Source organism: Camelina sativa, chromosome 2 (assembly GCF_000633955.1).
Source record: "Camelina sativa cultivar DH55 chromosome 2, Cs, whole genome shotgun sequence".
Classification (NCBI taxonomy): Eukaryota; Viridiplantae; Streptophyta; class Magnoliopsida; order Brassicales; family Brassicaceae; genus Camelina; species Camelina sativa.
Genome location: NC_025686.1, coordinates 7,741,161 through 7,751,747, shown reverse-complemented (window position 1 = coordinate 7,751,747; position 10,587 = coordinate 7,741,161). Strand labels below are relative to the sequence as shown.

General features: G+C 41.0%; 1 protein-coding gene across 1 annotated transcript in view; it reads right to left on the bottom strand.

The window, feature by feature from the left end:
* Positions 1-955, bottom strand: part of LOC104749509 (glycine-rich cell wall structural protein 1-like) — a 1,604-nt gene extending 649 nt beyond the window's left edge. Inside the window, exon 1 of the mRNA XM_010471155.2 lies at positions 8-955. Coding sequence (XP_010469457.1) covers positions 8-758 — 751 coding nt within the window. The 5' untranslated portion in view covers positions 759-955. The remainder of the gene's footprint in view (positions 1-7) is intronic.

The window sequence follows — 10,587 nt, the reverse complement described above, 5'->3', positions numbered from 1 at the left end:
CCGGCACCTCCGCCAGCCCCTCCTCCAACCCCTCCTCCGGCTCCAAAACCTCCACCGTGTCCAGATCCTCCCCCAACACCACCACCTCCTCCTCCACCGGCTCCACCACCGCCACCAACTCCTCCGCCTACACCACCCCCACCGCCTACACCTCCTCCAGCTCCAAACCCACCACCATGACCAGAACCGCCGCCGATACCTCCGCCTCCACCACCCCCAGCTCCGCCACCACCACCAATTCCTCCACCGGCACCACCGCCAACTCCTCCTCCGGCTCCAAAACCTCCACCGTGTCCGGATCCTCCCCCAACACCCCCACCTCCTCCTCCACCGGCTCCACCACCACCACCAATTCCTCCGCCTATACCAGCCCCACCGCCTACACCTCCTCCAGCTCCAAACCCACCGCCGTGACCAGAACCGCCGCCAATACCTCCACCTCCACCGCCCCCAGCTCCGCCTCCACCACCAATTCCTCCACCGGCACCACCGCCACCTCCTCCTCCGGCTCCAAACCCCCCACCGTGTCCAGCACCACCGCCTAAACCACCCCCACCGCCTAAACCTCCCCCACCACCAAACCCTCTGCCACCACCGCGTCCAAACCGGCCACGTCCACCACACCTCCGGCCCCACCTACAATCATCATCTCTATACCTCGCAGGCCCGACCACAGATCTATCTCCAAGAACACATTCGACACCCAAATTAAGCAAAACCAAAGAAAGAATCAAACAAGTAACACTCTTAAGCCCCATCCCTAGCTAGAGCCTAGAGAAATAACCGTAATGTATCGTCTCTTTGTATGTCTTGTGGTTATCTCAGTCAATTGAACTGAACATTCCCTTATATAGTAGATAAATGAAATCCTCAAAGTTATAAGAAATAAGCAAGTGGAATGAAGAAGCCATTAATATGGATCCCCCATGCATGTTACGTTCTACGCGTTTGGGGCCGTTGAGCCATTGGCGGGAGACATTTAATGAAAATTTTCCTTCTACTGAGTCAAAATAGATCTACACTTAGTTCAGACTTTTCAGTAGGTTTCGATATTTCCTTTTACTCATTAATTACTTTCCTTTATTATCCAAAACTCGTTGATATTTTCATACAAAATCATCACATCCGTATATATCACCATCATTTATAACGAGTTTTGCCGATAATTATTTGTTCTAGTCTCTACTTTAACATTGACCTTTTATATTTTGAAAATTGCTAATGCATGATTCACTAATACCAATTATTGGAAATTATCCAATCTGGTTTACTAATAATAACTTTCGCTTGTAGAGATATACGTTGTTTTTTTCACTTTTGTGTTTTTCACCCACATTTGCCATACGGGTAAAGGAAGTATTACACCTATGAAGGCTATATGGACGTAGGAACATAAACTTAAGAACAAGTAGTGAGAGTCAACGGTACCGACAATAGTCAACGGTTAAAATGTAGAGAGAAAATAAATTTGGCTCACATGCAAATTGTAAGTACATTGTCTAACTATATAAACGTATTTAATGTCGACTTATACCTCCCCAACTAAAACCACCAATTAATATCCACTTCCAACAGTTAATTATATATCTAATTGTATAAATTTATGCATGCTTTAAATAAAGGATGAGTTACTAGAATAATACATAAAAGCTTCCTTATTACAAAAGTAGCACACAATAGTTTGTAATTACTAGAATAAACTCTGTACCCATACTATTCCTGAAACTAGTGTTGAGAAAAAACGTAATTACGGTTAATACCATTAGTGGAAAAAAAAAATATTGGGAACTGGGAGAAAGTCTACCGATTTTTTGGTGGTACATTTATATAGGTGGACTGATTAAAGGTGTACGTCAGATATTTTTGGTACACTTAGTTGTAGTGTTGGTACACTTATCGGTCGACGCATATGGTACACTTACTTGTAGTGTTGGTACACTTATCGGTCGACGTAGATGAAATCGATTCGTTAGATTAAGTTGGTAGAGGAATTTCCCTTTGATGATAGACTTATGTTTTTAGCGGGTGTAGCGGCAAACGTAAAAGGGTGGGAAAATATTTATGGTAGACTAATGGCCTGTTGCGAAAGATTTATGCGACAGCCTTCTCTCGTTACAGATATTTTTGGTATACTTTGTTTGTTTTTTAAAATAGTTTTCGTAGTGTATTGGTAGGCTTCTATCCGTGGTAGATTTAGTAAGCATTTTTAACAGCTGTAAAATCTTACCAGAATCATACGAATTTGTTTGAGCTGGCAATGACAGTCTAGCGTTGCGATAGACTTATTGGAGGAAGATCTAAACATGTTTGATGTTCTTCCGATTAATGGTGTTCATGTAATAAAGTTCGTAGCATGATAGGATCTTCAGGTTCCTTGTCCATCTCCAATACCACAAAATCTGTATGAACCCTCCTTGCTCTCCCTATCTTCACTGGAATATTCTCCAATTTGCCAACCACATCTCTATTTGAACCATCAGCTAGGCATATATGAAGGTTGGTGGATTTGAAGTCAGTGTGCCCAAGATTTTGTGCTATGGAGTAGGGCATCACACTGATTGAGGCTCCCAAATCACAAAGGCATTGGTTGTAGTGAAGGTAACTGAGTGTGCAAGGCAGATAGAATGGCCCTGGATCCTTAAGCTTAATTGGGATGTTCATCATGTGTTCTTGTGAGTAGTTGCTTAGGATCTTGAGGATGGGTTGGCTAGCCTAGATTAGATCTACAACAATCAAGCTTGACCAAAGCAAACAAACCTCAAACACAGCCCAGCCTAACCCATCCTCAAGATCCTAAGCAACTACTCACAAGAACACATGATGAACATTAAAGTCATAAACCCAGAAAATACTGAAACTTGCATAAAATGAAAAATAAAGTAAAGATCTACAATATTGGAGAAAGAATCAAACTCGAATTCTCAATATTCTGAAAGTTATGAGACCAACAATATTGAAGAATCTAGAGTTTTCTCTCTTAAAAGAAGTACAAGATCTAAAAAAATAAAAGTGCAAAAGAAATAATTCCCAAAAGGGGTAAAAACTAGGTTTTTGACTATCTAAAAAGCTGGACTCCTTGGTGGCTGCAGGTACAAGGTCCTTAAATAGAAAAAGTAGTGGAAGCCCTAAAAATGCTAAAAGACAAAATAGCTAGGCGGCTCGGCCAACTCGACCCGGTGCTCGGTCGAGTGACCGGTCGAGTTGGCTTGTCTGGTGCTCCTTCCACTCGGTCGAGTTCCTCTCTGCACACGGTCGAGTGTCTGGTCGAGTGGGTGGTCGAGTGGGACTCCGGACCTTGGTTCTTCAGCCTTAACTCTCTTGCTTTTCCTTCATGATTGCTTCACTTCTCCACAGCATTGCTTCCATGCTCCTTAAGCTCCAAAATCACCTGATTATGCATGAAAAGATGCAAATGCAATGCATGATTGGTCTAATGCATGATTGGTCCTAAAGCTATGCAATAATGGTGAAAATGGATAGCAAAAGATACAAAAGATGTGAATAAACTAATGGAAAACAAGGTAAAATANAACTCGACCAGTGCTCGGTCGAGTGGCTGGTCGAGCTGGCTTCTCTCGTGCATTCTCCACTCGGTCGAGTCCTTCTCAGCACACGGTCGAGTGTCTGGTCGAGTGTGCGGTCGAGTTGGACTCTGGACCTTGATTCTTCAGCCTTAACTCTCTTGTTTTCTCCTCATGATTGCTTCACTTCTCTTCAGCATTGCTTCCATGCTCCTTAAGCTCCAAAATCACCTGATTATGCATGAAAAGATGCAAATGCAATGCATGATTGGTCTAATGCATGATTGGTCCTAAAGCTATGCAATAATGGTGAAAATGGATAGCAAAAGATACAAAAGATGTGAATAAACTAATGGAAAACAAGGTAAAATATATGAACATCAACACCCCCAAACTTAGTCTTTGCTTGCCCTCAAGCAAATAAACAAGACATAAGAAGGTAAGTGAGGTTTGAAAGTGGGATCTCAGCTCCTAAAGCTTGCAAATAGACCATCTAGAATCAATGTCCAAGTTACTAATACTATAATGCAAGTTGAATGAGCTGTACTTAAAGACTTTAGACAAGCATATCAAAACCTTTACTGATTTGAGCCTTAGACATCCACATGCATTCAAATCAATCATTTCCTTTAACATTCATTAATCAAGAACATGAATCAATTCTATGCAATGCTTATACTCATTTGGCTTGGAGATAAAGATTTTGAGACAATGGTGGTCTCTCTTTAGAGTGGGGCTTATCAATATCAAAGTTCTCTCATAAAAATGGATTGAGCTTTAGAAGAATGCTAAAGGTAAGACCACTTAGACACATACAAGAACAAAACCTTGTCTACCCAAAGGCACCCAAAGTATTCATCCTATCAATCTAAACCCAAATGATCCTAGTGCTACCCTTTAACTTCTTCTTTTCTCTTTCACCCTTTTCTCTTTTGGTTTTAAAGTCTTAGGAGAGGTTTCTTATTTGATCTTTTTAGTGTGATGGGGGATTTTTATTTATTTGCTATGGTTCTCTTTTCTTCTTATTCTTAAGACATACAAGCTTTTTGCTAGACTTTTCTTTTCTTTCTTTTCTTTTCTTTAACTAGAACCATTTTCAACAATTTTTATTTCCCATCCTTTCACTAGACCTTGCTTAAACACATTCTCCTCTTAAAGACTCTACCCTTTTTCTTTCTCTTTTTCCTCTTTTCTTTTCATAACAGCCAAGTCCCAAACCCAACAAGTGAACCACCTAGTCATATCTAGTTTGAAAAATTCAAACTAGAACTACACAAGGCTTTACTCTTGTCAGTTCAAACCTAACACTTTCTACCAAGCTCAATCCCAAAAATAGGCCTCACACACACAAGAATAAACATGGCTTCAAAGAAGGGTTGGTTTAGGGGTAGGGGAACTGATTCTTAATGAGGAAATCAGCTACTTGGATCAACAAGAGTGGTAAAAAAGGAGAAAGATGATCCAAGTATGTATATGGTATCCATGAGCTTAAAGAAATGCACACATTGATAATTGAAAGTCAATATTAGGTTCTTATAAATAGGAAATAGTGTCAAATCACAACATGCTTCAATTTAGACCAAATGCAATACAGGAATTCAAGGCTTGGTTCAATCTTATGCTTCTAACTACTCAACTAGCATCAAAGTACTATTAACTTGGGCATTGATCCTAGTCTAGTGAATTAAACAAGCTAACAAGGCAAACTCATCATAGATCCATAATGCAAATATTATACAGTCCTACATGAAACATGCTAAACAAGATCCTAATATGCAATGCAAACTACATGAACACTCTTTTTTTTATAAAGATTTTTGCAAAAAAAAAAATTCAAATTTTTAGGGTTTTTCTATGCCTTAGATGCTATGCAAATACTATCATGATGATGCTAAAAATTTGAAGTAAGAACACAAAACACAATGTCAAATGCTATCTCAAACCCTCCCCCAAACTTAAATAACACAGTCCTCTGTGTGAAAGAAATTTGTAAGAAGATTCAAGATCAAAAACAAAACACAAATATGAGATGCAATGGTATTTACAAGTGAAGGTGATAGTGGTACCTCAAGGATTGGAGAAGAAGTTGTCCACATCCTCTTGCATGCTGTCAAAATTGTAGTTGGGGTCTTGTTGATCACTTGGAGGTGGAGTTTGGGGCAGCTCGACGACGGCGATCGACCTGGACTCGGTCGAGTGCATGCTCGAGTGGGGTGGTCGAGTGGGCTTGCGTATCTACTTCTCTAAGTCCAAATTTCTCCATACCCATCTACACTTTCATTAAAAGGCCTGTCCAACATAAACATAAAACAAAACACATCAAAACTACTAAGAAAATAAAGCATATTTACAAAGGATACCTTAGGGACTTCCTCCCTAGTGAGCTTGTTTAGAGTCACTAAGCTTAACTTTGGTTGCTTTCTTAGGCCTGGTCTAGATACCAAGGAGGTAATGAAATCCTCCCTGGAACCTCTTGATCACTGTGAAGTTGATCCTTGATCACCTCACCCTTAACACACAAACCCTATTTCTTCTTGATTTTGAGTCTTGGTCTTGCTTTCCTCAAAGACCTCTTGTTTAACTTGCCTTGGAGATCCTTAACCATACCAGTCAACTCTTGAACTGAACTCTTAAGCTTTTCCACAGAATGTTCTTGAAGAGAGAGCTCAGCCTTTGGAGTTGCCTTATCACTTAAACCTTCTTGACCACCTTTGTCCTTGATAGTAAAAGCCTGATCATCAATGGTAGGAAGGTTGGTTGGGTTATAGATGTTGAACTTCATAGCTATACCCTCAGCAATGTTCAAGGTCACAAGACCTTCCTTGACATCAATAACTGCTCCAACAGTGGCTAAGAATGGCCTCCCAAGAATGATAGGATCTTCAGGTTCCTTGTCCATCTCCAATACCACAAAATCTGTATGAACCCTTGCTCTCCCTATCTTTACTGGAATGNTTCTTGATTTTGAGTCTTGGTCTTGCTTTCCTCAAAGACCTCTTGTTTAACTTGCCTTGGAGATCCTTAACCATACCAGTCAACTCTTGAACTGAACTCTTAAGCTTTTCCACAGAATGTTCTTGAAGAGAGAGCTCAGCCTTTGGAGTTGCCTTATCACTTAAACCTTCTTGACCACCTTTGTCCTTGATAGTAAAAGCCTGATCATCAATGGTAGGAAGGTTGGTTGGGTTATAGATGTTGAACTTCATAGCTATACCCTCAGCAATGTTCAAGGTCACAAGACCTTCCTTGACATCAATAACTGCTCCAACAGTGGCTAAGAATGGCCTCCCAAGAATGATAGGATCTTCAGGTTCCTTGTCCATCTCCAATACCACAAAATCTGTATGAACCCTTGCTCTCCCTATCTTTACTGGAATGTTCTCCAATTTGCCAACCACATCTCTATTTGAACCATCAGCTAGGCATATATGAAGGTTGGTGGATTTGAAGTCAGTGTGCCCAAGCTTTTGTTCTATGGAGTGGGGCATCACACTGATTGAGGCTCCCAAATCACAAAGGCATTGGTTGTAGTGAAGGTAACTGAGTGTGCAAGGCAGATAGAATGGCCCTGGATCCTTAAGCTTAATTGGGATGATCACTCCTCCAAGGTCCTCAAGATCCTTCTCATCTTGAGCTTGAACCTTCTTCTTTGACAAATCAAGCAAAAAATCTTTATAGAGAGGATATGGTTCATACTGTTCCAAGGCAGGTCCTCTCTCCTCTTCTTGGTAAGCAATGATGATCTCTTGTATGGCCATCACTTCCTCTTGTTTCTCAACCACAGCTTCTTCTTTCAAAACTCTCTCATCCTCTTGTTGCTTAACCATCATTTCCTTTCTCTCAATGATTTCCCTAAGCTCCTTAAGCTTTTGTGCTTTGAAACGTCCTAGGAATGGTAGAGGCGGTTTGTAAGCAGGAGGAATGTACTTAGCAGGCTTTACAGCTTCGGAGTCTTCAGCTCGATCGACCACTCGAGCATGCACTCGGTCGAGTGGCAGTTCGAGTTCCTGGTCGAGTGCAATGTCGGACTCCATTTGCTTTGCACAAACGTCACTTGGGGCTTCAGTAACTGATGAATTCCCCCAAACTTGGACTTCACTATCCTCAGTGACTTCCTCATCAGAGATGTGGATGGCTTTTGCAGTAAACTCCCTTGGATTTTGAACAGCTTTTCCAGGGAATTGGTTGGGTTTAGGAACTGAAGTAGAGGCAATGTTGCTCTCCATAAACTTCACTCTAGAGTTGAGACCTTCAAACTTCATGTTAATGTCATTATACTGGGATGTGAGCCTTTGATTCAACTTAGCAAACTGTTTGGATTCCTCAATCTTTCCTTGTGTTTACCCAATCAACAACTGTTGCATCATGGCTCTTAAGTCTTGTTCTTGGCCTTGGTTAGTCTGAAACCCTGGTGGGGGACACAACTGAGGCTGGAACACTTGATGTTGTTGTTTGGGGACATAGTTGTTCTGTTGTTGAGGCTGTTGAGGTGGATAGACTTGGTCTTGTGGATTAGCTACATTGTTGCTTCTATAGGAGAGGTTGTTGTTCGTGAACCCTCCTTGGTTGTAGCCTTTGAATCCACCCTGGTTTTGCATATAACAGAGCTCAGCAAACTCATTCTCTCCCTCTTGAACTTGAACCTCTTTTTCACCAATGAAGTGAATGGACTTTTGTTGGCTAAGGAGGATCTTGTCAAGCTTCTCATTAACCATCTTCAAATCCTTCTTGTACTTGTTCTCTTGATCAGTGGATGATGACCTTACTGTTCTGTCATAGTCCTCATTGTAATTCCCATCAGACTGAGCAAGATTCTCAACTAATTCCCATCCTTCTTCCACATTCTTGTTGAGGAAGTTGCCATTAGAAGTTGTATCAAGAAGCATCCTGATCTTGGGAAGCACTCCTCTATACAAAGTGCTAAGTAGGGACTCATTGCTGAAGCCATGGTGAGGACACTGAGTCTGGAACCCTTTAAATCTCTCCCAAGCTTCACAAAAGCTCTCATTGTTCCTTTGAGCAAACCCAGAAATTTTATTCCTCAATCTAGCAGTCCTTGTATTTGAGAAGAATTTTGCCAAGAAAGCCTTCTTGCAAGCATCCCATGTGGTTATTGCTCCAGTAGGAAGAGTCTTCTCCCAAAGGTGAGCCTTGTCTCCAAGTGAAAATGGGAAGAGCCTCAACTTGAATCCATCTTCAGTCACTCCATTAATCTTTGTGAGACCACATATTCTATCAAATTCATCAAGGTGGTCTAGAGGATCCTCCATTGGCAACCCATGGAATTTGTTGGCTTGAATCATGGAGATCAGTCCACTTTTGATCTCAAAATTATTGTTTGCTACTGTGGGAGGCACAATACCAGCTCTCTGGTTGTGTGTGTTGGGTGCATCTCCAGCACCAATGTTCCTTGGTCTTGGAACTGGATCTTGTTGCTCCATAATGATTGGATTCCCTTGTTGTTCTGGAACTACTCTTCTTTGCTTATGTCTCAAACCCTTTTGCAGTCTGTGGATGTTGTCAATAGGCCTTTGAAGATTGCCTTTCCCCTTTGACCTTGTGTGCATCAACAAACACGAGTACAGACTCGAATAGGTACACGGTTGAGCGCAAGCTCGAGTGGGTGGTCGAGTCGACTGGGAAGTGGTGTCTATTTAGATACGCTGTCTGACTCGATCAAGTGCTCAATCACTACTCGGTCGAGTGGTGGTCGAGTGGGTACCTGAAACTCAAGACAGCCAAGCAAAAGAAGATTCGAGTTCAGTAACTTCACAAGTGGATAAACGAACTTTATCTTAGACTAATATTGATCCTAAATGTCACAAAAACACACTCAAATGGGCAACGGCGCCAAATTGAAACTTGGTATATTTGTGGTGATGGATTGATGGATGTATGCAATGGTGAGATATGAATGAATGGATGGTAAGGTGTTTCAATTCCCCTTATGCAGTTGCAGTATAAGAGGTGTCAATCCAATCTGAGTGTTTGTGAACAATCAAGATGTGCATATGAGTCTAAGTCAAGCCAGATGTAAAGGATGTTTGTCACTAACAATCCTACAATGAAATGTAAAGTGCATAAAGTAAAACTACAAGAACTAGGAGCTAAATGCAAATGGAACAAAATGATTATGACAACTATGAAGCTAGAACATAAATAGAAACTATGGTAATGCAAGTATTGAACTAATGCAAAGCAAGTAATGAACAGAACACTAAGTGAATGCAACAGAAATGCAACTAGAATGAAACAAACAAACACAAATCATAAACAACAGTTCTGGGGATGAGCTCGAGCAAGCACTCGATCGAGTGTAGATCGAGTGCAGGGTCGAGCTGGACAAACGCGAAAAACAGAGCAACACAAGAAAAATAGAGCAATACCAAAACGAATCAAACAACGATCAAACAACAGGATTCAGACTTAGAAATCAATAAAAAAGGAAGGTCTTGAGGAGGGATTCATGGGCTGGACAAATAATTGAGGTTATCTAACTTGGTCAACAAATCTCAAACAACTTGAGCTAATCTCTAGACATATATTTCTAAGACAAGTTTAATCCACTCTCATGGCAAGAAACAATCAAACCCATGCATCTCTAGACTTGTTCTCACATAGTAAAGAATCTACACAAGCAGGCATTAAGCAAAATGTCTCATACCAAACAAGACCTCTAATCTCTTAGCAAGCCTAATGGTAAGCTCTAGATCTAGCCTTATCTATGCTTCTTAAACATTGGTGTGATGCTAATATGCTTGAAATCAAACCCTACCCTCTCAGATATAGGATCAGCATTAAGAACATCTAGCCTAGAAGATATCTACAACAATCAAGCTTGACCAAAGCAAACAAACCTCAAACACAGCCCAGCCTAACCCATCCTCAAGATCCTAAGCAACTACTCACAAGAACACATGATGAACATCAAAGTCATAAACCCAGAAAATACTGAAACTTGCATCAAATGAAAGATAAAGCAAAGATCTACAATATTGGAGAAAGAATCAAACTCGAATTCTCAATATTCTGAAAGTTATGAAACCAACAATATTGAAGAATCTAG